Raw genomic sequence first — 27,832 nt, 5'->3', positions numbered from 1 at the left:
AGGTCATTTGAATACTTGTAATTTTTGACCTAATTAATGTTAAAAATCACTTAAATTTCAAATTAGTGTGCTATAAGTTTACGTAATAATAATTCATTTATCGCCTGCTGTTAGATTAAATATACTCCATCCGTCAATATTTAAAGACTTTGTAACCCACATCAATTATTTCACTAATATTTTTCGTTATAGACTCAAAAATACACTACAGCTAAGTCCACAATTACCAAGACTTGGTTACAGTGTTTCTTCCCTAGTTGTAAACTAAAAATCTCATTATATATTCACTGTTGTGAAAATTAATGCATCGATAACTTTATAAGAAGTTGCTTTTCAAGAGACAAACGAATTAAATTAATTCATAAGCCACATCACCAAGAACAGATAAAATGTGACCTTACTATAGAGCGAGGCATTATGTTGTGACTGAGTAATTTCACCAATGTTACGGCACATTCCTTCAAATATTAATTCTTGGCTTGTAGGATGTTCTGATTGTTACAGGGCAAGAAACCAACAAAGAGTGATGATCTGTCAGTACCGTCTCTAGGGAAGCGTGCGGTTGCTTGTTTTGTGTAGAATAACCATGGAAACTTTTGCAGAATAATTCTTTACTCTTAATGTTGTACATTCTCATTCAACCTACTGTTTCATACTTAAATACAATTCATTCTTAAAATTTAAATACAATACTGAAATTTGTTTCAGATTTATTTTAAGTATCGTGACACAGTATATCATTCAAAATTTACTTCAAATAAATAGATCACTAGTGGTTCATTCAATACCTATATGTTGAGAGCTAGTGTGCCAAAAATTACATCAAAAATAAATTTTATGGTCTTTTTTGAAAATTAAAAAATTCCCATGTGGTAGGTCTATTTATTTTAATTGTATATTCCTTTTTCGGGCACCAGATTAAATTGACATGATCTTTAAAGCCTCTTCCAACAAAACTCCGGATGAAAGCTAGTAAAATTAGTCGGGAGTCGGGATCTTAGGGCGTGACAAACCTTTTTAAAGTAGTAATGTATTATACAACGAAATAAAATAAAAAAGATATATATATATAAGCGGTACTGCCGCCAAATACCATGCAGTTTGATTTTGATGGAATAACTTATGATTTTTTTTCGAAGTTATAAATGCAAGGGTTTATTCCTTTGAAGGAAGAAATTATATTTTCTCCATTTTATTTTAATTGAAACGGAGATTCGTGTCATCTCCGTAGTGGAAAATTTGTACAATTCGAATTAGAGAATTCAAATCATTCACATACACCAAGAATAAGAGGAGGCCGAGAATCCATCCCTGAGGGACTCCGTATCTCAGGTTGGCTGTGTTTGAAATACCTTAATTGACTTGAACTTGTGACCTTCCGGAGAGATATGACCTCAACCACTTGTATGGTAAGCCATGTACTCCGCAATTCCACAATCTTAATATGGTATAAGGTACGTAGCATCAAACTAATACTTAACCTATAATTTTCTATATAAAATTATTTCTAATGATCGGGAGAATTTGGCTAGAATTAATATGTTATGAAAATAAATATGAGTTCTAAAAGTAGATAATACAAAAAATTTCTTCATATAACGCTGTATAAGTATCTAACACCACTTCGCTGCTGTTACACGCAAAATATTAAATCTATGGCTGATTTCATTAATCTAAAAAATATTTTACATGGTTCCATTCAGTTTCTTAAGAATTTATTTATATAGAGATTTTCTTGTTGCAATCGTAATTATTCATAAGAACAATTTTAACGGTTCGCTAAAGTTCCGCCAAATCCGATGGTGTGTCAAACAACCTCGATGTTGATTATATACAAATGAAGTATTATGCAAATTTTTTCTCTGTACAGGTCTATTAATTTTAGAGATATCGTGTGCATAGATAGGCAAACATATAAACACTAAAGAGATCAAACATATAAGGTTTATGTACGAAAAAAATAACAGTAAACATCTTTTTAAATCACAAATCACAGCCTATGGTATAGTGTAAAATACATTTATGTAATATATTCGACCTTATTAAAGTATGTAACATGGAGTTCTGCAAGGTTGAAAGTAGTGATATACAAGTTTAATTTTTAAACCAAACTGTTAGAATACAGTCTTGACAAAACCTGGCCTTTAGAATCGGAGAAGTAGAAAGACTTTGATGTCTAGATCTCTGCCAATATTAAAGTGCCACGGAATCAAAGAGAACTCTTTGATTTTTGTTCAGTTACTTTCTTTGTAAATACAATGAGAAATATGAAAAAAACTATTGCTAAGATTTAATTCTTCTTTTTCTTAATGGGTAATTAAGTTTACATTTCTAACGTTGGTTTAATTACACGTCTACGATTGAGATGCTTAACCTTATCAACATCTCCGATTTGATTTCCTCATAGATTTATCTCAATAGCTTATGGACTATCACGACAATGATATGTTTTTAATCTCAAATTTTTGGCTACTGAAATTATTTAAGTGTATAATACGGTCACTTAATATAAAAACTCCATAAACGAGTCCGATCAAGGAGGAAATCAAGCATTTATAACGCTCAACTTAAAAAATTATTAGTATAGTTTTAAACATATGAAGTCTTGTTCCAAAAAGTTCCCTTCTATTTGAAAGAAACCACACAATAAAAACAACACGTCCCACTTTTAAATAATAATACTTTTAATTTACCAACGTAATGTTTTTCGTATTTTCATAATATTATGTTATGGCCTAAACTTTATAACCAGATCGTCCGTGTCAGTGTTTTTATTGTTTTGTTCTTTGGGACAGTTTAATGAAGAATTATTAAAAATTGTGTGTCTTTCAGTTTTGTACATTGGGGTTTTAACCATTTAAAATACTGTTCATGATTATTTTTGGCCCATGCCGAATCTCAGATCAATAGTTTGTTAGAACATATTAATCTTTTAAGTTATTCAGTTAATAGTATCATCTAATTGTACTATTTAAAGACATAATATATCTTTCGTTCGGTTGTTTCATTGTCAGAAACAGTAGTGATTCTACACAACATTTTTTAAAATGACAGGAGGAAATAAAAGCTTTGAAACAAGGTACACTTACATCTTTCTTTGTAGTTCCAACTACACAAGTAAATGGTTTATTTATATTAAATACTTTGTTTCAGAAATGTGACATCTTTATATTTTGTTTGAAGAAGTTGAAATTAGTAGGGTGAATAATACATGGAGCATTATCCAAAGGGACTCAATACGTATCATCTTACACATCGTAGAGACATGAGCAACTTTTTATAATACAAATTTTTGTTTTTTTATTGTTGCAGAAGCTTAGGTGTGATTCTTTTGATTATATGAACATTATGTTTATTCATTTCTACTCATAAATATATGAGTTCAAGAGCGAAATTCTGAGTTTTAATGGAGATATTATACTAAGTTCAACTTTCATTAAATATGATGTATGCTAATGATAACATTTACAATAGATGGAATACGATAAAAGTAAAAAAACAACAAATTTTATTCTTTACATAATCTTTTATTTAGTACAAGTAATGATGAAACACACCGCCCTGCTAAAGTATCAGATTCTTACTATGATACCAAAAAATAAATAGGAAAATAATGCAAAACAAACTCAGTATCAGTCCTCAGTTATGGTTAATAAAACTGTGCTTCAAGGAATAATAATAAGTTACTATATCCAGTTTCATTGGATGATACAGGAAATTCTACCTACCCTTTCAGCTTACTTTGATAATATTCATATATAGTTGCCTAGTCTGCCCGAAAATGGGTGGGGTAAAGGAACCAGAGCGAGGTTAGCCGGGAGAAAGGCCTTAATATCCTATTCATTTCATTGGATTATCAAGAATGGACAATCATACGAGATATAATAGACCTGTAAATTTATTAGATGCCAATTTGATGCTGATGACATCTTTACAGGTTGTCTAATTGTTTGAAACTCATCAAGCATCTAGGAAGAGTTTTTTTTTTCAGTTTCCCTACTGGCTCGAACATTTTGGCTGCTTAGGAGTATGATTTTAATTCAGAAACTATACGTCTTTCTCTACAGTAGTTTTTTTCTTTTCTGTTATGTATTGTAAAATCGCATTTAGTGTTTGGAAAGCTTTGAATTAATGTGTTTTCAAAAGGCAACTGCACTGCGATAAGAAAACAAGACTGTAAATTTGGTTCAATAGTTTAAAATAAAAATTATAGTTCACTCTAATATGTATCTGTCGATCTGTAATAGTACGAAAGTTACAATACTTTACGTTCCTGGCAGGAATAAAAAACAATTTGGACACTATCGTCACTGTACATGATGAGATATTACTGCATGAATATTAATGATGTTATAACATGACACATGTGTTTACTGTACTGAGAACTAGTCACAGACTCTCATTACCATTGAATCACTATACTATTTATCTGTAATAATACATAAGGTACAATACGTTTCACGCTTGGCACGAATAACAAACAGTTAGGACACCATTGTCATTTTACATGACGAGGTATTACTGCATCAATATTAATGATGTTATAACATGACACATGTGTTTACTGTACTGAGAACTAGTCACAGACTCTCATTACCATTGCATCACTCTACTATTTATCTGTCGATCTGTAATAATACTAAGGTAAGATACGTTACACGCTTGGCAGGAATAACAAACAGTTAGGACACCATTGTCATTTTACATGACGAGATATTACTGCATCAATATTAATGATATTATAACACGGGACGTGTGTTTCACTGTGCTGAGAACTAGTCACAGACTCTCATTACCATTGAATCACTATACTATTTATCTGTAATAATACATAAGGTACAATACGTTTCACGCTTGGCACGAATAACAAACAGTTAGGACACCATTGTCATTTTACATGACGAGATATTACTGCATCAATATTAATGATATTATAACACGGGACGTGTGTTCACTGTGCTGAGAACTAGTCACAGACTCTCATTACCATTGCATCACTCTACTATTTATCTGTCGATCTGTAATAATACTAAGGTAAGATACGTTACACGCTTGGCAGGAATAACAAACAGTTAGGACACCATTGTCATTTTACATGACGAGGTATTACTGCATCAATATTAATGATGTTATAACACGGGGCGTGTGTTCACTGTACTGAGAACTAGTCACAGACTCTCATTACCATTGCATCACTCTACTATTTATCTGTAATAATACATAAGGTACAATACGTTTCACGCTTGGCACGAATAACAAACAGTTAGGACACCATTGCCATTTTACATGACGAGGTATTACTGCATCAATATTAATGATGTTATAACACGGGACGTGTGTTCACTGTACTGAGAACTAGTCACAGACTCTCATTACCATTGCATCGCTTTACTGTTTAACTGCGATCTATATTAATACAAACGGTATGATACTTTACTCGCCTGGCAGGAATAAACAACAGTTACGATACTATTTTTACTGTATATGACGAGATATTACCAGTTGGTTCTCTGCATCAATGCGGATGATGTTTACATAAGATATTACCTTAATGAGAACTACCTATATGCTCGCTTACGATTGAATCATTCTAATGAATATAAGTCGAGGTATAATACTACTCGTAAAAGTGGTAAAATACGTATTATTAATTGTAGAGTTTAAATAAATTTAAAAAGCTGTAATTCTACTAAATTGTTCTGGTTACAATAATTATTTTTGAATGTCTGAACTGTTATATAAAACTCGTCTTTCCACTACCTACAGTTTTGGTTTTTTTTTATAATTTTCAATAACCAAACTTTTTTAATTTGTAGATTGTTTATTATTATTTATCTTAGTAGAATCATTATTTATTTCTCTTTGGTTTAGATCCCTAATGTTGTAGTTAGATTTCACAATAATTGGTAAAAAGCTTTCAACGATGGAAGGATTGTAAAGAAATGATTTTCAGACATTTAACTGAGTATAAGTATATTTACATTTATATTAATCCCTTATGCGCCGGTATCATCAGAGATAGTTGGAAGGCCATAAAGAAAGTACGCCATTAAAACCGTACTTATAACACACAATGGTCTTAAATAAAGTTCGTTAAAGATAACCCAGAACGTTTCACAGGATTAAAAAACTGTGTTTAAAGTAAATATAATTTTAATAGGGAGTACAGCATAGTGGAGACAAAACGATCATTGAAAGAACTTTAAGAAAAGAAGAAAGTGTATCAGGAAAGTAAAAAATCGGACATGTTGTGTTGGAAGATCATCACATGAATTCTGACCTCATGAACACCATACAAAATCAGGTCGCTTTGATTGCCAATGCTGAAAACACATACACTGACAAGAAATTCTAAGTATCATACAAATTATATAATGGTAATAAACGAATATGGACGTACAGTATGAAGTAAGAAGTTCATCTAGGATGATCAGTTAATAACAAAGATCCACCTTTAATGTCATGAATAGCTGCCATCTTGCTTACTATTGGCCCCTGGTCAGTTTTAAGTGGTTGGTCACTTAGTGCTGACCTGTTTTGATGTTTAACTCTGTTTCAATTCGGTTATTTCTTTTATTAAGTGCATGCCTTACTTATAAGGTGAGTAAAATTGATATCTACCATGTTTGTTGTGTGTTGTGTGTATCATACCTCTTTCGCACGTTTCACAATCCGCTGGTATAATTTGTCTAATTTAAACTAGATTATAGTTATATGTTAGGTCAGTTATGCAAGTAAGGAAGAAACAGATTGCAGATCTCGAAGGATACCGTTACTGTTTTTTATTATTGAACGATGCCGAATGTCCGCAAAAGTAATGTTTCTAAAACAGTAAAACTAAAGTGAGAGTAGGAAGATAATTGCCTATATATAAAATAAATTTCCATGAATTACGGCTGGTAATCCCTATTACTATATATTAGTAATTTATATTCCCTGTATCGAATAGTTGAAGAGTGAAGCAATAAATACAAATATTACAATACCTGTGTTGTACTGGACTCATAGATGATAGTATAAACCGAATTATTTAACTACAGGAAGAGCCATAACTCATTATATTATTATGTGTAATTAAATTAATAAATCTATGTAATAATTAGAGTTTTACTTTTATAATATGACTACCATAATATTGTAAATGATGAGTGACATAATATCCCTTTATAAAAAAATGAAATTGTTAAATATTCCAGTTGGAAAGTACATGCTGTGAAGCTGTTTAATTAAAGTAATGATAATAGTATAATAGTAGTTATAATGATAATAGTAATTATAGATCGATAATAGTAGCGACTCAACTGGTTAAATATTTTGTCCTAATATTAGCTGATTTCGAGTTAGTTGAAATTTCGCGTATAGGTAGTAGCAAAGGTCTGCTTAATGTTCAAAGAAGCAAACATACTACGAAAGAACTATTTAGGTTTATCAACACTACCTGTAGTGAGACAGGATAGACTCCTTCTCATGTGTTGTGATTGGTTTTAACCCTTGGACACTAACCATATCTACCAACTATAATCCTGTTACTCTGCCATAATCAGTGTAGGCTTAGCGTGAGTTAACCTAACCTAATCCGTAGGCGGGCAGTCCTACTGAGATCAAAGCAACTATCAACAATCACTCAAGGTTATAGAAGATGACTTCTGGTTTATTTTCAGTCTTACGTAAGATAAAGGAATTAATGGAGTGTTTAAATTTTATATACAGTAATATTAGGTGAATCTTACAAATGTACTAAACAGAGTATAGATTCAATAGTGAAAACTCAATTTGTAATTAGTTATAACACTTTACCTAGATATAATTTCATATTTATGTATTAATACTTATCATTAAATCCCAAGAGTAATCAGAATAGCTGTATCTACGCATACAGTATAGTGAGTGGGCAATGTACTCTGTTAATTATTGTTTTTCTGGTAATTTTATGTATCTACTACAACTTAAATAATATTTATATCACTATACGTTGTATTCATGTCTGAATAATTTAAAACCATTTAATAAAATAATTAAATTTATTTTATGTGCATGAAACTAATAGAAAATTAGAAACGCTTCCTAAATGTATGACTAAAGTAATTTTAACTGATTGAATGGTTTTATCGTATAGTAAAAGAAATAAAAAGAATAAATTTTATTTTAGGATATTTTCAAATCTCTCGTGACATCAGATGACTTTTCCTTCATGTAAAAACAACCATACAATATTTTTGTAACTCTGGATAGATAACAATAGTTTACTGTCTGTTGACGTAATTTGCAAATATATATATATATATATATAAACACACACACACACAATATTTTTGCCTGATTATCTTAAAAAAATTAACTTTGCATCTCGTACACACAAAAAATAATTAATAAAGTTATTGAAGTTATTGATAGATTACTCCTTGAACTAAAAATCTACTTTTCCCATTAACTTAACTACATTAATTTATAAGAGACATTTTTGTACACTAACGCAACAACTTGCAAAGAGAGGCACTCACACTTTTAAGGCGACAGAAAAGTAATTTGAAATTTAAATGTACACAAATCAAACTAGTTTTGTGCTGAGCGTAATCGGCGAACCAAATGAGCTCGCTAAAGAACCTTCCAGGACGAGGAGGTCAGTGGTGGCACAACCGATTCTGGTAATTGTTCATTTCTATCTCTTTATATGTATGTTTGTGTACACAATATATTCGACTGACCTAATTTTTATAAAGCTCCATTTATAGGTGATAGTGTACACGTCAGTCCAAATGATTTTGCTGAGCGTTTGTACATATATTTCCAAAGGTTTTGTGATGTAAAATTTCTAATATTAAATTTCAAAGTAATATGAACATAATTACATCATGACGTAATAACATGTGAAATGGTAACTCATTCTGCTATAAAACTTGAAATTTTGCAAGCAGTATTTGGAGAGCCTTTACTTTAATCGGCGTTTGGCGTACTCTTACCATGTAATATGAAGAAGTCGCTATTATTAGTACTCCTATTTACTGTTCGTGTCAAAGATCATTCCTAACATACGGACTAACTCATTGGTGAATGTTTCAAATAATTGATTATTCAGTCTTGTGTAAGGAATGTGTTCCTGTAAAATCTGAAGTTGTAGGTATAGTTTCATTAGCTAATAACGTGTTAAGTAGCGAACACACAAAACATTGGCGTAACATAATCTTTTCACAAAATGCAGCATAAATTTAGTTCAAATTCTTCTTTGTACGAGTATATTACAATACAATGTGAAATATAATCAAATATCATTTTTAAATCAAATTAAATTTCTCCACTACATTTCAGCATGTTTGTTAGATAGTTATCAATAGAAGTCTGAGCGTAGAACGTGGAGAGCCACGGCTGAGCGCTATATGAGCACTTGAGGTATTGTGGTATCCAGTAAATGCTCTCCAAATACTTCTGACATTCCAACTGTACGTGCCAGTTTGTAACCGTGGCCTCGCAATGTTCGTAATAACATTAACAAACGGTCTAGAAAACTATTTCCAGGTGATAACACGTAATTGTGCAATATCAATACAATTTCAATGACTTTCGAAAATTAGCAAATGTTCTTGTTACTGTAATAGGCTTCAAATGTAAACATAAAACATTTAATTAGTCACAATTATTTATCGTAGAGTTAAATACTATTCCTTCTTTATATCATTACTGTTCATCTCTATTCTATAAAAATGCTCTAATCTAAATTAGTTATATGTCTTAGTTTTGGACGGATAGAAAGTGCAATCTCAAGTTCAAAAATAAAATCTAAATTCAAGTTTTTAAGTGGGTGCATTTATAACACCTATCAATAAATTGTACTATAAACGGTAAACAAAAATTTTAAACATAAAGGGATGTACATTTTTTCTAAAGTGTTGTATTTTCACCTGACAATATTTTTAAATATTTGTCCAAGAATTTTTTTCAATTCGGACTGCTGAAAAATGCCATTTCAATTTGAACTAACCATACATTCAGTAAATCTAGAAACGGGCTAAACGAAGAACAAGGGCTTTACATTTGACCAATACTTATTGTATTTTACCAATGCGTGTTCTATAGAGAACAGTATGTTATAGTTACAGAAACCCCATTGGTGTAAGATTCTTTTCTCTTTTGAGCGTAAATAACACTATCTTTGAGGAAACCTAAACTTGAACATCTCATAGGCTATACTAAATAAGGATTACTAGATGTCTATGTAACTTGTAGCTTGAGCCTGTAACCTCCTTGAAGTCTTGAGTGTGAAATCAACTGGTCTATGGTAGTTACGCTGTATAAACTGAATATGAAAACTGTCCGTGGAAACTATCGGCTTTTGAAAAAACTTAAGCTCCAGGAAGCTGCCGACTTCTGTCACCTCCCAGCTGCTTGAAGCTTCCAACTATAGACACTTCCATTTTGTTTAGATATTCAACCTGTAAAAATTCGCATTAGCTACACATCAACAGGAACTCTTGCATTGTTTTGTAACTCGTATTACATTTCGGAAACATGAACCTCGGCTAATACAAACTCAACACTTTATGCAAAATTTTGTTGTAAATTATCATAAATACCATTAATTGTTCCCAATATAAATACCATTGAATAAAAAGTTTCTCAGCATAAACGTAAGTACTTAGTCTGTAGTTCCAAATATTGGCTGGGCAGTTTACAAAAACAACTTCCTTCATAAATTTGTATGCATATTTTTTACATTATTAAGAAGAACCAACAGGTGTTGTAGTCTGTCTATCCTTCTTTATCATACATGGAGTCAAAAATATATATAAAAAACGTTAAAGCCGTGGAAAAAACCGGCAAAAGTTACTGTCTGTTCTGGAAATATTTTCCAAACGATCTGTCGGGCCTCTCAATACTCCGTTGCTGATTGCTCACTTGAATTCAGAATAATATTATACTGGTATCCTAGTTACAAATGTTTCTAGGAATTGTATTGTTCTATATAATTATATATATATGTATATAATTATATATATATATATATATATATACATGATGTTTATTATAATAATTTATTACTTTTTATATATGATTTTATATGAAGTTTAATATTCGCCACTAATTACTACTTAAAACTTCACTATGATTAACTAATATTAATAAAACCAATAAAAAAAAGGATTATCAAAGCAAATACAAACCTGCTTCGAATCAACTGTTCACTGAATACAGATCTTTAAAGACACATGGACGTAATTACAATTTTAATTGTGAATACAATGTTTCGACATTATGTGAACCGGCAAACTTAGATTATATTTAAATACAATTCCTTTATTAGTAAACTGTAAACCGTAGCAATTTGCTGAAGTGATATAAGACAAGTATTTTATAATATATTGCTAACAGGTTTTATAAAACCTGTTGACATAAGATTTACATTTTATATAAAATACGTTTAGTATATTAAATATGTTCCTTTAAATACCCAATGTTGGCCCAATTACGGAAAATGAAAATATAGTTTTAAAAAGATAATTTACAAGTTTTTTATGTTATATCACACACAAAACCATTGATCAGAAGCACTTTTCTTCAATACGATTTATTCTGATATTAATCATAGTTTTTATAAAGATAGTTTATCTACTTGAATGTAATAAAAACTTAAAACTGATTTATGAAAAGCACTGTTTATAATTATGACTATTTCAGATATAAATAATAGATTTTATTTATATAAAATGTTTATAATATCCATGGATTCCTTATAATGCCATATTTTTGTTTTCCACGCCTCCCCTCTCCACCAATATTAATTGGATACAAAAACCTACCGTTATTTATTGTATACTACGAATTAGTATATGTAAATAATAAAAATATATATCAATCAGACCGCAATGAATTCGTTTAGTAATCTGTGTTTAATACAAAGATATATTTGTGGGCTACTAGAAACTAGGTGTATTTTTGTGTTACGTATATCATAGTATACAAGGGATTCTATTGTACTTAAATACAGGGGTTTACTTAACTCTATCATATTTTTTCTCTTAACCCTTAATTATACCTTAATTTGAGTCGAAAGTTAATTGTAGGTATATATTCTTTCTCTGTATTTTCCAAAATCCGCAGTTACATGTCATTGTACTTGAATATAAATGGATCAGTGCGCAAAGTATTTCTATAAAATGTAACCCAAATTTGTATAAGTTATTACTCACATTTTTATACTTATTTAAATATTCGTGTATTTATTGTAAAGTAAGCTTGAATTTTAATTTTTTTAACACGAAATAAATGTGGTAAGGAACGATGTGCAATCTTATTATTTAAAGGTTAAAAGTCAAATTTAAAGCTCATTTTTAGTTAATGATAAATGATCACTAAATTGTAAGTGTTTATTAAAAAAAATTAAGGAAATTAGGTTAGAACGGGTTTTAATGAGCGCCAAATACGTGATTGCATTGCTTCTAGCTTCATGTTAAGGAAGAAATCTCTTAACAGCTGCTTAGTAAATAAATTAATGAAGAGAAGCTACTACTCCGAATTGATATTTTGTTTAATAGATACATTTTGAACGTAGAAGGTATTATGCTTTATAACCTCTTTAACAATTTAAAAATAGCTATTGTTAGTACCTAAAAGGACTGCTCGGCTCCTTGACACAATATTTCAGGAGTTAACTGAAACTTTAAGGTATGGCTATATGAAACATTGGCAATAGAAGATTGTAATGATAACAAAAAACTTTACAGTATTTAAGTTTTAAGATAAACACTTACAAGAATATTTTTTGCTCTTTATATTTTTATGAGTGCCTAAGTACTTTAAGTTTTATTTACAATTAAGCACAGGCATGATATTTGTATTATTAATAATACAGTTCAAATAGCAATGGTTTAACCTCAGATAACAATATTGTTAAATGGTACTCATAAATTAAGCATAATATTCGATAATAATTCAATAATTATAATTAATGCTATATCCTTATTCTGTTCACGTAAGATGGGACTTAATAAATACTTAAAAAAATCAAAACTAAGTACAATATGTTACTGCGATGTCAAAAGCTTCAGCTTAAAGCTTAAGACCGTCATTACCTGGGTACATTAACAGATAGTTAGGCATAAGCTTTGACTAATCAGTAATGATTAAATGTGGGTACTGATAAACTCTCTACAGTAAGCTGAGTATCAGGTCTAAACAGATAGTTAGGTATAAGCTCTGACGTATCAGTTATGATTGGATCAGGATATTTATATTTATGTACAGTTAGATGAGTAGGTTTAACAGAATTTAAAAAAAGCAATAAATTCTAATAAAATTATGTAATTGTTACAATACGATATTACATTTTCAATTTCAATCTTAAATACAGTAATAATAATGTTAAGATACTTATTATTTAATAATATTATACTGTGTAATGCCTATTTATATAGCTAGGTACGTTATGCAGTATCTATATTAAAAATTAATATAAAAAATTATTAAAAGAAAATTATTTTTTTCTTTATCATATTTTAATTTTAAAAGACTTCCAAAAAAGAATAAATACCTCTATTTTAGTTTCACCCTTATAACAAAAAAATTATAGACTCATGAAGTAAATTATACTAGGAACATGGCACTCCTTGAAGACGTATATATTATATATTATAAATTCATATTTTATGTCTAATCTTTTCAAATTGTGATTATTTATAGAAATAAGCGAGTTTCGTACATTAGATGAATATAATTCTTTTCGTGGTGATAAGGTATTTGTTGCATTACCTACTCCTGTTATTATTGATTGTTGATTATAACTGTATTTTGCTTAATTGATACATTTTTAACGTAGAAGGTATTATGCTTTATAATCTCTTTAACAATTTAAAAATAGCTATTGTTAGTACCTAAAAGGACTGCTCGGCTCCATGACACAATATTTCGGGAGTTAACAAAAACTTTAAGGAATGACTAGAAGAAAAATTTGCATTGGAAGATTGTAATGATAACAAAAAATTACAGTATTAAAGTTTTAAGAAAAACATTTATAAGAATATTCTTGTTCTTTATATTTTTATGAGTACCTAAGTAATTTAAGTTTTTAGCATCCGTAACGGCTTTTAGGCGGACCGAGGTTTATGTCTATTGCATAAGTTGACAGTACCCACATTTGGGATAATCTGTTAGTAAACTAATATGCAGTGTGCTGAAAATCCCTGAAACTGTTTAGTAATTTTTCTTAAACATTTCTTGTAAAGCAATGAAACTTTGATATCGACAGTCTGTCCGAGAAACTGTGTTTAAATAAATGCACAACTTGATCGTAAATGGTCACCATAATCTGCTCATCATAAACAGGGTTATCATTTCAGTTTCTGCCAGAGACATTACGATAACAAAATACACAACTAGCAGTGTTGATAAAACATACTTTAAAAACAAATTTACACTGTAGAAATGTTATATACTGTATCAGAAGGTGAATTGTGGCTTTATAAAGAAAAAGAAACTTTTAAATGTATTGTAAAATTAGATTAGATGAGAAAAAACAATTAAAACTGTAATTTTGGAATGGCAGTAAGGATGTGATTAACACAATTCACATACTAACAAGGATTTACAGAATAATAACTTTTTAAGAATAAACTGTCTCTAAATCCCCAATGTTGTGATCATTCTTGCCAACACACAAGTACTAATCCAAGGCATCATTGAAGAAATTCGGGAAATAACTCCGGATATGTTAAGAAACTTTAAATCGTCTCATTTTAGATAAGGAGGCCTTTTGATGACCGCTTTGCGGCATTGTGGTTTACTATAAAAGAGGGCCGTCGTTTGATGAAATTTACATAAAATTTAACTGTTATGGATTATACTGATATTTCAAGTCTCATCGCTTTACAAGAAATCCTTAAAAAAATTCCGAGACTTTTAAAGCACACTGTATATGCACACATTAATAAATGTTATCTTCTAAATGATTATGGTTCGACTTATTTTGATATTCACATAATATTTTGTTAGTGCGTAGATGTGGAAAAAACTCCTAAACTTTGGAATAAAAAAAAATATATTGGGCAACGCTGAGTGCATAGACTTAAGGATACTCGGAAGAGACATGAGAGTTAGTGTATGTAAGACCTACCCCCACCATAAGCTTTTTTAACACACCTATGACGACAATATGGTCAGTTTATTTATTAAAGGACAAACCATTAGATGTAAAAACAACAAGAGGTAAACAAAAAATATAAACTATTGAAACTGCAAGATGCAAGATGTATTATGCAGAATACAGCAATTAATAACGAAACATGAATTAATACAAACTAGATACTAATAAAAATATAACATATATATATTGTATACATATATATATATATGTATATATGTTTTATATATATATATATATATATATATATATATATATATATATATATATATATACTAGCAGAATATCCGTGCTTCGCTACGGGAAAACTATTGATGAATCTTACTGCAGGATTTCAGGAGTTCTATAAATGCAAATTAATTAAATGAGTTTTCATATTATTAACTCGCCGTTTTTCAAATTACTTTTGCTTCAATGTTTTCAACTCCTCCTTTTTAAATTTTCTTATACTGATTTTACCTAACTCAATACTTTAACAGTCACTGGATATCACAACAGTTATTAAATCATAAGCTAGATTGCTTTACGGAACCTAAAATACTTCTTTGTAGACAACATTCTTTGTTTTTCCACGAGGCTGAAGGATAGTTAAACTATCAGCAGAGCTAACTCGTTAGCAAGCGACATATAACTAGCCATGAGAGAAGCAGTCTTCCCTTAGATCAACACCGGCTATTTTTAAGGACTGCCCTTGCGATTTATTTATCGTTATATCAAAGCAGAGTTTGACAGGGAACTGTAGTCTTTTAAACTGAAAATGGTAATCCGATGGAATTAAGGGAATGCTTGGGATAAAAACCTCTTCCCCCTGGCCACATCCAGTGTATATTACGGCTTGTATAACGTGTCTGCGCAACGCTTTGATTTGTAGCCTAGTTCCCTTGCAGAGCTTAGGTGGAACCAGGTTCCTGAGCAACATTATTGGAACTCCAACTTTGAGGTAAAGATGATGTGGTGGAATGCCTGGAGTATTAAGCGTGTGCAAGAACTCTACTGGGTAGTGTACCGCATCTTCTATCTCCACCACAGAGTCCACCGACTGGTAATGGACAATCTCAGATGGCAGTTTTTCCAATAATAGGTTATTAATACTTTCAGCAGTGTCATTTTTAGGTGTAAGGATAGCTCTTTCTTTAAACCAAGACAAGTCTTTTAATTCGACATTTTTTAAATCTGCATAAATCTTTTCAATCAATATTTACAAATCACATACTACTTCACACAAATCCTTTGGAATTTTGACTTCGCCATTTTCTTCAGGCAAATTTCCAGTACCTATCTCTAAAAGTAAACTTGAAACATTTCCTCTTAGTACAACAGGCAAAGTCTGTCTGAAGTCTCCAGCCATTAAAAGCGTGACTCCACTCATAAGTTTTCTGTTACTTCTGATGTCCTGAAGAGTCCTATACAAAGCTTCAATTGCTCTGTTGTGGGCCATTGTGCACTCGTCCCAAATAATCAGTTTACACATCTTGAGAACCTTCGCTATGTCGCTTTGTTTTGATATACTACAAGTAGCCTGACCTGTGCGGCGCGGCGGCCGTGGCGTGGTGGGCGGGGTACAGTACCGACGTTATCGCTAGATAACAGAGTCGAGCAGCACGGAGAGGCTCTTCCATGAATAAGTTGTCAACTGAGCCATCCTGTCGTACCTCCACCTCACCCCTCTGTAGGACCACTGGTTGTGTTCAAAAGTCACCTTTGATTTGGTCCGCTCTGTTAAAATGAGACTTCCTTGCCATTTAATTTGTTACCTTTATGAAAACCAGGTTTATTAAGCATTTATAGAATTTATAGATTATAGAAAGGTAAATTTCAATAGTAAACTGTGTAAAGGTCGTGAATGAGAGCATTGTTATTGGACAGTTTTTTAAGCAAATAGTCATAACTATGACTTATTTCTTAGTACTTTATATATTATCGAATGAATCTAATTTATTCCATTGAAGATATCAATTTCATAATGCAATGAGCCCAGACAAATTTATTTTCAGAGGGTATGAAGTAGCGTATTTTAACAGAGCGTATCGGGCGAACATGTTTATTTTGCCACACTTATCGATATTTTACAACACAATTAAAATCCAAGAACCCTGACGAGCTTACTTTCAAAGGGCAAAAAGTACAACATTCAAATAGAGCGTATTCAACTAACGTTTTATTTGGCAGCATTCAGTGATCTACGTCAACATAAATAGCATTCTTATTAACATATTTTCTAAAATTTCCCATGGATTCCTATTTACTCTAGTAGGTTTTAAAGTTGCATGGTAAAAAATAGCCACACCAATATTATCCAACTAACGTTTATTTGGCTACTTTTAGCGATGTTTTACAACACTAATATTGCCTTTCCTAAGTATTTCTTTAACTTTTACTATAGGTTTTACAGTTCCAAACTTGAGAAATAACTATAAAAGTACCGTTGGTAGTGCTCAAAGTGGCTAAATTGAGTCCAAAAATTCGTTTGCAAACTATCCACGTTTAAACCACTTAAAAGACGAATTTTTTAAAACCCAGCCTTATTGCACATCTACATCATAAGTACGACCACCATGCCAAATTACACGATTCTGGGTCTTGTCGTTGTTGAAATAGAGCGATGAGTGAGTGAGTGAGTGAGTGAATGGAGTGAGTCAGTGAGTGAGTGAGTGAGTGGATCAGTCAGTGGTATTTGGACTTTATAGGTATCTATAGATGTGATAATAAATACCAACAATAATAAACTATAGAAAAGTGCAATAACAGGAATAAATAAGATATAAAATAATATATGGAAGCAAAGACGATGAATATTAACAACAAATAAACTATTTAATATAGCAATAACAAGAATACCATATGTTAGGATTAAAATTAAAATATTAATAAATCCTGAATGTAGCTAGGTCATAGGTTATTATGTGATCTGCAGTAACAGGAACAAATAAACAACATTGATTAAAAATTACTGGAGGGAAATAATACACACACACACACACACACAACACACACACACACACACACACACACACACACACACACACACACACACACACACACGTATACAACACTCCGTAGAGGCACATCTAATAACTCTGGAGCTGCGAAAAGTAAGGCGACCTGCCTCCTGAACAGCTTAGCACCGCAGTTAAAGATTTCCATCTCAAGAGGAATGGTGTTTACTGTGGCTTGGATCCGAACCATGATGCTGTGTTGTTCATGAGTAGTAGCGCGATGACTTCTAGCAAACTTCCGGCAGGAACGTGAGAACGCCAGTGATCAAACGTTTACAACACTGACTGATGTACAATACTATGATACTTCTTCAATGTAGGCACAGCTCATCTTCTGCTATCTCCTGATTCGCAGGTATGACTTTACTGGCCACCCATGGAGAACTGTATGAGCACTAACATGCATGAGATAATGATTGACAGCGCACTGACGAGAGTAGGACGGTTGATGTCAAAAAATCCCAGAGCAGATAGTTCTACAGAAGAGTGATACAGTTCCAAGATAAACAGCGACATCATCTTCTGTTGTTTCCTAGTGCAAGGGCGAGCCGTCCAAGTGATATCAAGTTGCATCTTTATTTTCTCGACCTCATCAACCACAATTGAACACAATACAGCTAGGAGGATGGCTATTGACAAAGCACTAATATAGACGCAGCTCCTGACAAAAAAAAGATTTCTGACTCCAAAAAGTTCCACGTGAGCACCAAAAACCATCCAACAAGAGTAGCAGTACCGCAAGGTTGCTACAAATGCTAACCCCTCCAGGAACGCTGCCGTTGGACCGTCAGCGCAGTTGATGCTCGAGTTCCAGCCTAATATTTGGCGGGTATTCGAGATGAGCTTCTCAACAGTAGCTGATGATCTAGCCCAGGATCTGACACATCTTAGCTGTTTGATCACTATGTACTTCATTATAGTGATCTCCAAGCCATGAAGAAAATTAACAATAGATCCAATACTAAAAAAGATGCCAGTAACAGTGTTTGGAAGTTCGGTAATAAAAATGGTACAACAGGTAACATATACCACTCCCAGACAAACAAACAACCAAATTCCACAATCTGATTTGCTTCCTGTTGAGGTGTAATTATTTTGATCAGATGTTGACCACAACTCAAAGTATTCCTTTGCGGTGTCTCTTCCGAACAGTGATAGGATCAGATGTGTGAGTATCGTAGCAGCGATCGTAAAACTTTGAACGACTTGAAGGAAGTCATCCGTTGTTTGGACATTATATTTGAAAAGAATATGAATTGATGATGTTACACCAGCCAGTAATAGGAACACTGTTAAACTTTTCTTTATGTTAAATTTAACGCTCTTTCTTAATACTGGAATCGTAATTTCTAATTCATACGTGATAAGTTTCATAAAATTACGCTCAGTTAACATTTCCGGACTAAGTAAACAAGAAAATGTCTCAAAAAACAGCTTCAGTGATTTTAGAATTTTGCATGTAAGTACGACGAAGTATGTTACTATAGGTATCAACAATGGTCTAATACCATACGAACCCAATAAATAGAAATGTTACCATGGATCTTGTCTCACAACACAAAACTAATCAATGAAATAATATTTTATGCATAGAACTCATATTTTATGCATTGAGACAAATAAACCGGCAAGACATAGTTCTCCAACGAATTGGTGTACTAGTGTACGCAGTTACTGAACCACTCAATAAATCTAATCATTTGAACCAAATTTTGTGACTTTTTCTTTATGTTCTATAGCTTTACTTCTACAATAAATATATCAGTGAAACTTGGGAGTTTTAATATAGCTAAATTAAGTATTTCAAATTAAATAAAACAAAATGTTATTATAAACTTTTTAATTTAGTGTTGATGCGTTATAATAATTTTATATACAAATTTGGTTTTAGTCTGAAGTTAATTTTTTTTAGTTTCTAGTTATTTAAATAATTAATTAAAAGCCTAAGAGAAATTTGTATTATTTTATTATGTTATAGAAAAATTTATAAGTACATAACTCATGACATTTGTACTCATTTATATATCACTGTTGTTTTTTAATTCGAAAAATTCCGGAGAATTTTCAATATTGTTCTTTTCATAGAAACTGAAACAGGAATATTATGAACGTATTAAAATAAAAATTAGCAGAAATGGTCCAGCTTCTAATGATGAAAGCACCAACGAACATTTAGCATTTATGTTTCATTCATGCAGGATGAGTCAGACCACCCGTCCATGGTGACTAAACCGAGAAAGTTACCTCCTTTATTTTAACGAAAACCCTCAATCAAATCAAAGGTAGTGAAATAGGCAGGAGCAAGAAACAATGTTTGACGCTCCCGGCTTGCGTACGCGTATCTTTAAAGTGGTCGTGCTCGCTTATGCTCTAACAGATTTCATTACAAATAGTACCATTGGAATTTGTATGACAGTTAGTATCTTGTAAAGCTGACGGCTATCAGAAGACAAAACTTTTGCTGCTCTCGGCTTATGCAAGCGTAAATTTAAGGTGGTTGTGCTGGCTTATACATTGAAGGATCTCTTGCTACAAGTTCTGTTGGTATGTTAATTATATTTTTCAAATAGTTGGTGTCAAGTACATTTTATCACTATACTGGTCTTTTAGTTTTTTGTCTTTAACAGTTTTTTAACAGGCACTATTTGTTAATAACACAAAATATAATAAATAACACAATTATTTTTTTAACTTTTCCTCTTATCTATTTAAACCTACGTGTCAAATTTTGTTTCTTTAGGGTAGCTAGTTATAGTGATAATAACTTTTTATATAAAATACAACAGGACAGTTAGGGGGTAGACTAGACATTTCTCGATCTATATGACTTTCCCGGCGGAGCAACTAATTTTTGCGATTCAATGTTTATTCAAATTAAATAAGCCTATTACCATTTATACAAATTTAACGTAAAAGAAAGTCATTTGACAGGTATTTTGTCTTCCGATCATATGATAGTTTGGTTATTTAAACGCATATGTGACAGATACGGCCAAATAAAAAATAACTGAATCGTAAAAAGTGAGGGTTCTGTGGTGTAATGATAGCACATTCACCCGGCAAGTGAGAGATCCGGGTTCGAGTCCCGGCGGAGCAAGTACTTTTTGCGATTTATTGTTTATTGAAATTATACGTATATATATATATATATATATATATGTATATATATAACCAATCCATATACTAGCTTCAAGATATCTACCTAGTTTGAAGCTTATTGTTTTATTTTTTAGCTTAAACTATTTATGAAAACTGTATTTCATATATATTGGGTTAAGAGTTTCCTAATCCCGTTGTTTTAATATTTGAAGTACATAGAACCTAAATTAGCTCTTATTTAACTAACATTCCTGACTCGAAGAATATTGAACCGTTTTATAAAATTAAAAAGGAAATAAATATGATAAAATAGGAAAACTAAATTTTGACAATTACTAGTTTTTCCTTAACTATATATGTTTTACTAGGCATAGTTTGCTTTGCGTAGCTATACTTACCTAAACCTAACAGAATTGCTGTGAATACAGCGTAAAACTTTCAACCGTCACTTTGTATCACGTTTAACACTAAATTCAGTATAACCTCGCCTACGATCAGATAGATAACTATATATGTTTTAATAGGCATAGTTTGCTATGCGTAGCTATACTTACCTAAACCTAACAGAATTGCTGTGAATACAGCGTAAAACTTTCAACCGTCACCTTGTATCACGTTTAACACTAAATTCAGTATAACCTCGCCTACGATCAGATAGATAACTAAGATGTTTTACTAGGCATAGTTTGCTATGCGTAGCTATACTTACCTAAACCTAACAGAATTGCTGTGAATACAGCGTAAAACTTTCAACCGTCACCTTGTATCACGTTTAACACTAAATTCAGTATAACCTCGCCTACGATCAGATAGATAACTAAGATGTTTTACTAGGCATAGTTTGCTATGCGTAGCTATACTTACCTAAACCTAACAGAATTGCTGTGAATACAGCGTAAAACTTTCAACCGTCACTTTGTATCACGTTTAACACTAAATTCAGTATAACCTCGCCTACGATCAGATAGATAACTATATATGTTTTACTAGGCATAGTTTGCTATGCGTAGCTATACTTAACTAAACCTAACAGAATTGCTGTGAATACAGCGTAAAACTTTCAACCGTCACCTTGTATCACGTTTAACACTAAATTCAGTATAACCTCGCCTACGATCAGATAGATAACTATATATGTTTTACTAGGCATAGTTTTCTATGCGTAGCTATACTTAACTAAACCTAACAGAATTGCTGTGAATACAGCGTAAAACTTTCAACCGTCACCTTGGATCACGTTTAACACTAAATTCAGTATAACCTCGCCTACGATCAGATAGATAACTAAGATGTTTTACTAGGCATAGTTTGCTATGCGTAGCTATACTTACCTAAACCTAAAAGAATTGCTGTGAATACAGTATAAAGCTTACAACCGTCACCTTGTATCACGTTCAACACTTAATTCAGTATAACCTCGCCTACGATCAGATAGTTAACTAAGATGTTTTAATTAGTCTTGGCTAAAATTTTGACTACAAAACAATAATAACTGGATGTGAAATACGTTGTTTTCCTACTTCAGGGCGTTTAACCTCACCCAGTAAGTCGCTTGACGACGCGATGGTTTTCAACTCTCATAAGGACTACGATAATATCTCAGCCTGGAATTACGCAGTAATTGTTTGGCCATGTTTCTAAGTAAACTTTGTACTGTTATTCTCGTATTTTGTATAATACATATTTTTGCAACCCTGTTACTCATTAATGGTTAATATAAGTTACATACGATGTTCTCAAAACTTATTTCTTGGCGGATTAATAGCCTAATTGGTACGGGTACCACTGCCAAATCCACAATGTAACAAATGCTAAATGTTGTATATCTTTTATCAATGTAATTAGGAGTAAAGCTGTTAATAGTAAAGTAACTTACCCTGGTTAGTGTTTTATTTAGCTTTTATTATTGCTAATAGTGTGGTGATGCCTTGCTGGCGAGACCATGTTGTCAAGATATGTTGGTTTGATAAATGGCTAATACAGTCGTGATTTTGTTTTTGGCAAGTTCAACTTGGAGTCTGTGATTTCAACTTCAAGTCTCTGATTTTAACTTCAAGTCTCTAAGTTTTATTTTAACTATGATTACAACTTCTAATATACTAAATCTCACTTCTTCCGACTACAGCTGGAATGTCAAGCCAAGGTGCTGATACCCGAGCTAGTGTGTTGACATCAGCTAGAAAGGAAGTTCCTATTCTAAATTCCCATAGAATATTTGAAGCACTAGACGCACACCCATGATATTATTTAGTTCACTATCATTCTATTTGGAGCAACAAGGCATAACATTGTTTTATTTTTAACATCTGGAAGTAGTGCTTTAATATTTATTTGCCAAAATTGAAGATATAATAAACTTTTAAAATCCAGTATTCATTACTACGACCTTAGCGGTATCCAACCCCATGTGCTTTGTTCATTCGGTACAAACGTTATTGATCCGTAAGTATCTATTCTTTAGAGGGCCTCGCCCTTCGATATAAGCTATCACATTGGGCCATCAGAATAAGAATATAATTTCCAATCCTGGCCACTTGGTGACTCTATTTTATTTTTTTTGACACTTAAGGTGCACAATCAGATAAATTGATTTTATTAAAACTATCCTCCCTGCCACCTGTTTTTTTTTAATTTGATCTTCAACAACAACTGTATATATATATATATATATATATATATATATATATATATATATATATATATATATATATATATATATATATACACATTATTTTCAGAACCTCTAAGTTTAGTAAAAAGTTTTAAACATGTTAACAAGAATGTTTAATTATGTTTACAAAAATTAGAATAAATATAGTATTGTTTCAACAAAAAAGATTGATTAAAGATGGTTTTCAAGCAATGTAATAAACAAGATTTTTCTCACGACACGGTGTTGAAACGACCGTTAAATAGAGCGATGTTATAATTATATAAGAAATGTATACAAAATAATTTGCATCAACCAATCTAAGCATAGAAGACAAAGTGTTATCCACGCTGGCTGTATTATACCATATATGTGGCGGGATACCTTTGATTAGTTATTCAATATTAATTACGCTTCATTTATTAAACATTATGGCTTGTTATGGGTAAGTGTACTCATGAAATTAATGTGGGAGGCAGCATGTCTTTAACTATCTTGTAATTAATAATATATAAATAAGTATGAACCGCAAAATATATTGCTAACCGCTAATCTCAAGAACAGCTGGACCAATTCTGTAATTGTTTTGTAGAATATTCGCCGGAGTCCAAGAAATATTTTTATAAAGAGAAACATCGGGAAAGCTTCCCGCAATATGTTATACTTCGAAAAGATAATGAATGATTACATTTACTGTATACAATCCAAATTTAAGTGATAGTAAACACCTTTTAACACGTTCAGCTTAAGTTCGCCAAAGAGGCAGGAACATTTCATTACATTTATATTTTAGGAAATATTACATACAGTGTTTGATTAGTTGTGTAATGTACATTTCCAGGCCGAAATTACTATCTAATATTTACTACAGATTGCACAAGTGGTGTATTTAAATCATATATTGGTTGGGAAATACTACTTTTATGTCTGTTATAAAATTAACTGATTTGTTTCCTTGACATTGTGTATGACATGTTCAGTGTGCATAATGAATAAAGGGGGATGCACATGAACTTGCCTCAATGAGCTATTCTTTCGCAGAATTCAGTCCGAAAAATAACAATGATATCACGCAAAACAATTGTAAACGGTTTTTGTAAATGTTCAATAAACTTAGTTTGAGGGATTTTCACTCTTCGCTTATACCGGAGGCAAAACACAGGTGATGGAAGAAGATACCTTCTGATTAAATTCATCTTTATTTTTTAAGTAGGCATATATTCTTTTATCAGAGTAAACCATCAAAATGTATTACAGCACCAAAAATATTGTATAACGCTAGATAAAAGTTGACGCTTTTAGACCGACGTAGGTCTTGAAAACTTACACATGTATTTATTTTATAGACAACTCAAAATCAACCTATGGAACTGGAGATATCTAAGACCGGGTGTAGTTAACAAGGGAGATGTATGCCTTTTGATATATATATATATATATATATATATATATATATATATATATATATATATATATTTATGTCAATGGTCCAGGATATTGGGACAGGTAAACTCAAACATGCGTTAGAATAATGTAATCGCTTAGAACCAGAAATCTATGCTCCTACACTCTAAAAGCAAATAGTAACCAGTAAACATTTTTATTCACTTATGAGTCACTTAACCATGGGCACTAATGTAACAAGTCATAAGTATATGCCTACTTCTGTTTGAAAAATTTAGTACAGCTCCGTCATACTTTATCATAGATACTTTCACTATGAAAGCTACACCCTTCGATTTTTAAAATTAACGCGGGCGACAGCTTATGTTATGAATAAAAATTAATCACTAAATGTGTTGCTAAGTGCTAATATCGAGAACGGCTGGAACAATTTGCCTAATTCTTTTTATAAAATATTATTTTAAATGAGAGGACGTTTTATGTGAAGAGCAAAATACAAAAAGTGACTTAGAATATTTTACAATGCGGAAAATTCTTTATATCTATGTTTCAAATTTAAATTTTGCTAACACTATACAGCTGACAGCTCCGTCATGATGCCGATATTTCAGCTTAAGTTTATCAGTTCATCAAAGAGGCAGAAGTATTTATTTACATTATAATTGTTTTTAAATATTAATTACACACTGTTTTATCAGTAACATGGATGCAGATAACCAAGACCAAGCACCTTATCACTTGTATTTCAAATTTCGCCAATGACGAATTAGGAACATGTACTGCGTGTTGGAAAGCCTTAATTAATTTTCTTATATCATTAAAAAATTGTTAAAAACCCAAACTTAATGAGCCAATATGTAAGTTTTTACAAATGAGATACTAATACACACCTTGCACATGATGACTTTATTGGCATTATAATGTGATATTTTTGCAGGAGCTTATGGGAAAACAGAGGAATGAAAACTAAATTTCCTCATTGAACAATTCTTTCCCAGATTACAGTTCAAAGAACAAAAATACTAATTTGACTCAAACCTTGTATAAAATATTATTTAGCAACTTAGGAAGGACGTCCTTTTTAACGAGAATAGATTTTTTTGGCCGCAGTAGGCTTTTTAGATCTTAGTTTGTCTTCACCGGAATAACAAGACAACCACACCTATAGAACTGGAAATATCTAAGACCGGAAGAAGATTACAAGGGCTGGAAATTAATAGGTCTAATTTACCGAAGTAGGTTTTTGAGTCATATATATGATATATGATCAAGGCAAATTCAGTTGTGGTGTCGGAAATATTCAAAACAGAAATTCCCCTATATGTTTAAAACTTGATATAAGAGTCTTTCCCTTAACTTCTGATTGTCTCAACCATAAACACTGAAATAATATATACCTGATGTAAGCCTACTTTTGTCTGAAAAATATTATATGACTACATCCTAAGTAATTTAATTAAGTAGGCTATGGGATTCGGCTTTTAAAACTCTGTGCCAAGCCTTGTATTTCAGACAATTGAAAGTGTAATAAACTACACTAACATGTCTTATCTTAGAGAAAAAGAAGCCAAAGCTTGCATTGGTATTTGTTCCATGAACGGAGAAATGTCAAATATAGCTTGAATGGAAGCATGTCTAACGTCAATGGTAGACATTGGTTGGTGGAAACCCCCTCAATACTTCATTGCATTACATCAGACTTGGCAGTATGTAATTTGTAATTGCCTTATATTAGGAGACATTATGGGAACACTACATATTTGAAGTTAGTGGTGAAGATTGGGCGAATGGTAAACTCGTGATTCCACCTCTGTCATTATTCGAGAATATCTTCGTACTTAGATACTTGGCGACTTATGTAAATCTATGATAGCAATGATTGGCAATAAGAGAAATGGTATATTGGATTTATACAATGATGTAAAATTTTTATTTAAATAAAAAATATAACTTTCGTGAAAATTTAAACGGTTAACAATAAACAGAAGATTTCAACAGTGATCTCGATTTTTTTACAGGTGAATATGTATAAAACTTATGATCACGCGTAAAAGCTAAAGAATATAGCTTTATCAGTTTTTATTACGTACTTAATGAAGATATACGATAGAATATACTGGTACTATTATTACCTTCTTGTTGTTTTATTGAGTAAAGCATGTTATACATATGAAATATTTATATTAATAGTTGTTATTTTAAATTAATAAACTGCAAATTTCCGTTATTTTAATAAAATATTCCTAAATTAATAAAAATGCTGTTTTTGTTGTTGATATATTTAGATTATATAAGCAGTACAAAATCATTAAAGCTGGTTTAATGAAATATATAAAAAATATTTTAAATTTTTTTAAAACGTCAGAAACTACATTATTATCAACAACTTGAAATAGTTAACTAATTCAATTAAAGCCAATTTTAAATTAGTCGAAGATTACGCATAACTCACGCAATTATAAAATATAATATGTATAATATAATTGGGTATTTTGGATATAATCTAGAGAATACTGAAAAGGTCGTTATGATAAGAAGATCTCACAGGACCAGTAT

At 31.5% G+C, this 27,832-nt stretch overlaps 1 protein-coding gene across 1 annotated transcript; it reads right to left on the bottom strand.

Annotated features, from left to right (window-relative positions):
- Positions 1-15,758: 15,758 nt before the first annotated feature.
- Positions 15,759-16,565, bottom strand: LOC124358198. The gene is made up of 2 exons (XM_046810490.1): positions 16,403-16,565; positions 15,759-16,300 (listed from the first exon to the last, which is right to left on the bottom strand). The coding sequence occupies exons 1-2, from the start codon at positions 16,563-16,565 to the stop codon at positions 15,759-15,761; spliced, it is 705 nt and encodes a 234-aa protein (XP_046666446.1).
- Between the last annotated feature and the right edge of the window lie 11,267 nt (positions 16,566-27,832).

Source organism: Homalodisca vitripennis, chromosome 3 (assembly GCF_021130785.1).
Source record: "Homalodisca vitripennis isolate AUS2020 chromosome 3, UT_GWSS_2.1, whole genome shotgun sequence".
NCBI classification, from domain to species: Eukaryota; Metazoa; Arthropoda; class Insecta; order Hemiptera; family Cicadellidae; genus Homalodisca; species Homalodisca vitripennis.
The sequence above is the reverse complement of the archived record's forward strand: the minus strand, read 5'-3'. Positions and strand labels throughout refer to the sequence as shown.

What these genes read in the sequence shown, in the direction of transcription:
- LOC124358198 (XM_046810490.1), bottom strand. Translation starts at nt 16,565, where the DNA reads ATGGCCCACAACAGAGCAATTGAAGCTTTGTATAGGACTCTTCAGGAC. An exon ending in AAGTTTACTTTTAGAGATAG is followed by an intron (nt 16,301 to 16,402) that starts GTACTGGAAATT and finishes AGATTTATGCAG; the next exon opens with ATTTAAAAAATGTCGAATTA.